This window comes from Sphaeramia orbicularis, chromosome 4, assembly GCF_902148855.1.
Source record: "Sphaeramia orbicularis chromosome 4, fSphaOr1.1, whole genome shotgun sequence".
NCBI lineage: Eukaryota > Metazoa > Chordata > Actinopteri > Kurtiformes > Apogonidae > Sphaeramia > Sphaeramia orbicularis.
The window spans coordinates 49,831,911-49,837,910 of record NC_043960.1 but is presented as its reverse complement, the minus strand read 5'-3'; the positions used below and the strand labels follow the sequence as shown (position 1 = coordinate 49,837,910).

General features: G+C 39.5%; 1 protein-coding gene across 1 annotated transcript in view; it reads right to left on the bottom strand.

Annotated features, from left to right (window-relative positions):
* Positions 1 to 1,215: 1,215 nt before the first annotated feature.
* Positions 1,216 to 6,000, bottom strand: part of insrb (insulin receptor b) — a 350,554-nt gene continuing 345,769 nt past the window's right edge. The window contains exon 23 of the mRNA XM_030132071.1: positions 1,216 to 5,824. Within this exon, the coding sequence (XP_029987931.1) occupies positions 5,470 to 5,824 (355 nt within the window). The 3' untranslated portion in view covers positions 1,216 to 5,469. The remainder of the gene's footprint in view (positions 5,825 to 6,000) is intronic.

The following is a 6,000-nucleotide window of genomic DNA, read 5'->3' as shown; positions in this document are numbered from 1 at the left end:
TTCGTGGCTCTACAACAAACTTTACATTGGACGTGCTCCCATTGGCGTAATGCATTTCCACTTTTCAAGGGGGCGCTGCGGCAACATTTCTTTACCGACATCTTCGAAACCTATATGTAAATTCAATTTCTCGCATTTCTGAATTTTGTGCAAAATTTGGTGAGTTTTCGTAAATGTTCAGGGGGTCAAAATTGAGCTCAAAGCGCAGGAGAAAGAAAAATAAGACAAAAAAAAAAAAATAATAATAATAATAATCTGAGCAAGAACAATATAGGCGTTTCCGTGGCAACCACGTATTTGACTGTATTTGAAAGCTCTCGAGGTCCCCCACATGTCTGTGGGGTCAGATGTCACGTGTTGTGCACTTACACCCGCGTGACTGACCCTGAGTGGGCGTGTCCCATTGACTCCCATTCATTCAGAGCAGGTGTAAATATGCGACTTGTACACATGTCATGTACATCGTCGGAAAGGTCTCAGTGCCGTGAATGTGAATATGTGTGAGAGTGGCGACAGTGGCGAAAGGCGACCGCGTCACTGGCGATTTCGTCCCCATGCGCCCACTGCAGACTCAATAGGCCCTTCGCCGGCTTTACTCGGCTCGGGCCTAACAAGTGCGGGCGAGGTGTGACCACACCACACAGGGGACACTGAGCCCTAATATGTTTGTGATACTGAGCTACTGATGATGGAGGTTGACCTGGGCTCTTATAGACTGATTCCTCCATATGCACTGAGGTAGACTCTGGCCAAACACAAAGCAGACAACACTTACTTACTTACTAAATATTCAACTAACTCACTGATGCCTCTCACCACTGGCTTTGTACAATAATAAACTAGGCTTTTTAATGCCACTCCGCTGTCAACACCTTAGAAAAAGCTAACTGTGTTCTTCTTATACAATGGCAAATGATCATAATAAAATAAATATCTGGTATTTGAAAGATATGGGCACCACCTTAATTAAAAATTGCATATGCGTGTGAACACCACCACAAGATAAGGTGTCTGACGTGGACACATCAGCCATGTCCCATTGCTCACATCATATATACATATATACATACTGAGTATGTAGTGTTACTGCCCAAAAACAGTCGAATCTTTGTGAAAGTGGGATATCTTAGTACACAACATGGGCATGAAACACAGCTGAAGTCCACTATTTGTCTATAATGTACACACAACTGACAGGCATCTGTTTTTTTTTTAAATATTATAATTTTTCTGCTTTTATTTTCCAAACTACGTCACAGAATATTTACAAAATACAAAAGCCCAGATTATAATTTCCCTGGGATAATAATGAGCTAAAATGTATTTGGTAACCATAGGCACCTTTGTATGTGTGTGTGTTTCTAATCCACAGTGTCACAGTTCAAACCTTTACACTACCCACAAAACACCAAAAGGTGTTTGGTGACTGTCCCCAACATGCTGGTCTTGTGACCATTGACCCTACAAACACAGATCAGCCTCTCCTGTCGACGAGAGAATAAAACTAGAGCAAAAGAGCACAAAGAGCCTGGATGTGGACATAGCTCTGGGTGGTTGGAGAAGGCACTGGTAAAGAAAAGAAAAAGAAAAAACAACACGTGGTGACAGAATCTCTGATTTCTATCTGTGCAAGTTCTCATTATTGACAGGAAGCTGCCACCGCTTTGGCTCTGCTGTAAGCGCTGAACACTGTTTGGCCTATGTTGACCAGGAAAATAAAAATATTGTCTTTGTGCTACTATACCCTCATTTGTTGATGATGGTTAGAGAGTAAAGAAGAACCTTCATACAGAGGATCAGTCTGTGTTAAGAGTCATATGACACACTTCACTGCATTGGCAGCTGCACTTAAATAAGCAATATGATTGACAGCTGCAATGACCAATGGTGGCCCTGAATCTACCAGAGGAGAGGAACCATTCAGATGGATGTTGTCTCTGTTCTCTACAGATTCCAACCATGGTAGCTCAAACACTATGTTTCAGACACTTGTCCTCTTTGACTATGCACTGATTGTGAAATTCTGTGCCTACGCTGATGTTATTTTCTCTTTATTTGTTTTCATTACATTTTTTCTGTGCCAAAGAAACATAGAAATTGTCAATAACTGTTCTAATGGTTTGAGATTTTGAGGCACAAACTTAATCATATGAATTTTTGGATAAACAGATAAACATCGACCACTGGCGTCAAAAGGGACAATATCAGTAATCATGATGCATCTGTGAATCCCTTCTTTTATTCTTCTAATGTCTTTTAATGTGTTTTTATCTCTCCTCGTGCTAACTAATGTTGGACGAACAGGTATTCATTCTCCAATCACAGAGTGATGATGAGTTGTCAAAGGTTCACACCACTGCTTTGAATCCATTCAGCATTCTGATAGTGATTGGACAGTTTTTCCGATTATTAGTGAAATAATGTCCATGTAAAGGCAGCTACTGACAGGAATGTTTCTCAAACGGACATACATCAAGAACATTCCCCTCAAGTGAATGTTTCAGAAAGTCACTCGGTCATTACGACACAATGACTAAGAAATAAGGAGACTGTAATTGGTGCTGGTAACAGCTGTATGGGCGGGGCATAAACAGGATTGGACGAGTGCTTCCAACTAAAACCTGGAATGTTGGACCTGAGTGATGCCGCCATGTACCCGCCACCTTGCACGCATGTGATAAAAGAGACAGAGTAACAGGATTAATAACCACTGTCCACGTAATGGAGTGCAGAGGCTCCAATACCTGCTGTGAACTCTGAATGCTGGAACTTCCCACATTCTCCTCCAGTGCTTCCATCACTACACAGCCTGACTGATCTGGAGGATCTGGTGCAGGATGAGAAACTGAATAATGGCAGTAATAAGACATCAGTCTAAAGGGCTGTCCACCCCAAGAATTACAGTCAGAATACAGCTGAATGTACAAGGGATGATGTTGAACATGTCACAGTGACACTATTTTACTCCCTCACTTTGATTTATAACATGAACAGAAGAATAAGAAGAGCTCAGAGCATCAGCCTTCATCATCTTCATCAGGATTATATTGTCCTTTGTGGATCATTTTTTGTGGATGTTTTCAGATAAACTAGAGATTTTGTGTTGATTTTGTCTGGATGAAGGTTGATGATGATGAGTTGCTGGGCTGAAAGCATCACTTGTGTTTTACAGCACAGGATGCTTCTCTGGTTAAAGACTAGCTTTAAAGAGGAAATCAATGTTTTTCTGCCTTTTGATGTGTCCAACTTAATGCTGATAATTATTTGATTGATTGGGTTAAAAAATTTAAGATGAGATGTTTGCATGTCAAATTTACCAGAAATCACTGACTTAGTTTTTATGCATCTTACATTTATCAATGCAATTAATAAGGAGAGTGTCAGATTTATTTTTTCCTTTGTGGATAACTTTTCGTGTGCCTTTTGAATAAACTGGCAAGATTTGTGGATTAATGACATTTTTGCCTTGAGTGTGAGCTTTGTGGATAAAAGGTAAGAAACATGTTAGTTATGTATATTATATATTTATATATTATTATAGATTTATAATTTATTTATTTATATTGTCATATTATATTCACTTCGGGGTCAGATTAACACCAATGGTTATAGAACAGACCTGTTGACCAGTGTTGTGTTTGTGTATGGTCATTACACCAGGGTCACAGGTGACATTTTGATGCTGCTTAGAACTGCAATGATTAATTGACTACTAAAATAATCAACTATTTTGATAAGTACAACTCTAAATTCTGCGATTCTAGCTTCTTAAATGTGAATATTGTCTGGTTTCTTTTCTCCTATGTGACAGAGAAATGAATATCTTTGGGTTTTGCATTGAACGAGACATTAGAGGATGTCATCTCGAGCTTATTGACATTTTTTTACTGACCAAACCATTAATTGATTCATCAAGACTATAGTTGACAATGAAATACTTGCTAGTTACAGCCTTAATGCTACCACTATCTGATTTCAATTCTTTAGCACTGTTCACAAACCAAACAAAAAAAGGAGACCCATCTCCACTGACAGAACTGAATGACCATAGAGCTAAAAAAGGAGAAAATCCAAAAGCACTTCACATACTCTCTAACCTCACAGCGACTCAGAATCAGCAGGAGAGTCACATGATAAACCCACATCAACCAAACAGAGCACTGAGCTCCTGTGTGGCCTGACCAGGGAACCAAACACATCAGGTGCACCTCCACCTTACACAGACCTCATCCTCCTTTATAAAGCTTTTTCTTTTGGTTATTTTGTCTGTTTTTCATTATTATTGTAGTAAAATTGCTTGTGAATACCGACAGTGCCCAGTGGAATCCAGGTTTATCACAAAAACATGATGCAGTAAGTTGACAGTATTTTCAGGAGGGTAAGGGAGGGGGCCTGGAGGCCCAAGACACAGAGAGCACTGATGGTAAACTAGTGTGTTTTCTGGGAAATAGAAAAATAAGAGCATTTTAAAAACTCAGAGAGAAAAAACCTGACAAAATTAAACAGAATACTAGCAAAGCTTCTGATGGAAAATCTTACAAATATGAACTATTTACAAAAACATCAATGTGTCTTATATTATATATAAAATACTGGTACCACAATACCAATATTCCATATATATACAATATATAATATATATTTATGTATTTATATACCTTCTAAAATATATCAAAGCAGCAGCTATTGGTCAGTCTGAGGAACTCTTTTGTCCAATTCTTAACTGTTTAAATATCCTTCAGCCTTATAGTGAGGACAGAAATAAAACTGAACAAAAGGAGGAAGAGAACGAGAAGAGAAAATAAAAGCAAATAAATTAAAAACTATTCATCAAAAACCCGATGAATCTGTGTGTAGTTTGGAATTCTGCTGAACCAAAAGAAGAAAAAAACAAAACAAAACAACCCAAAACATTCCTCTAGGAATAAATGTTTGTACTAGATCAAGTCATATCCACCGTTCCAAACTGATTAAGTCATTGTTCAAGAGGAAATTAGAGTAAGTGCTCCAAGACACTTTTTCTTTTTATAGGCCACATATAAAAAGGCCACTATCTGAGTAAAACGATTTCACTTGGAGAAAACAAACAGAAATGTGGAAATGCAGATGGGTGAGAGAGGAGGAGTAAAGCAGCCTTCTGGTTGTCTAAGGTTAGTTGTGTTCACAGTTTTTTTTCTCTTGGTTTCCATTTAGTCCTGGAAACATGGCAATAGTGAAAAACAATAGGTAACAGTAGAAAGTCTTATGAGTTGTGAAGGAAGAAACCTGTTTGCATCCCTTGCTTGCCTGTGTGCGGTAGCAATGACGAAAAAAATTTAAGTCCTGAGATCTGTGTCTTTTGTTGAAGGGTTTCTCCAAGAGAAAGAAAATTATTAGAAAACAATGAGAGGAAGGAGACAGAAAAAAAGGACTGGAACAGAAAGAAGGATGACGGCAGAGGATGGGAGCAGAAGTTCCTAACAGGAAATGTTAGGAAGGGCTGGATCGGGGCAGTGATAAGATACGTCCGTTTTTCTTGCCCCCGTTCATGTGTGTGTAGGGGATGTGCTCCTCATAGTTCCCCCTTAGGCCTACAGACGGACCGCCATCCCGCCCTAAACTCTCCTCTCGCTGCGAGTATGAAGACGGGTCCAGTGGGATGCTCTCCATGTTGTCCAGGTCCAGGTCGAACTCCTCCATCTCAGGGACTTTGTTCTCCTCGCTGTAAAAGAACGACAACTCCTGGAATGACGGGTGCAGGTCCTCCCGCAGCATCTCAATGATCTCGTGGAACATTGGTCGCATCTTGGGGTTGTACTGCCAGCACATCTGCATCAGGTTGTGCCTGGGAAACACAGCAGACAGCACATAAAGAGAATGTCTTCAATAATCGATCCATGTTGTGACTATTAGTCAACAGACATTTCAGACATTTACTGAAACACAACGTTACCAGTTTAAGGACCTGCTCTCACCTTCATATCTCTATTGTCCATACAATCTATTATCTTTAACATTACC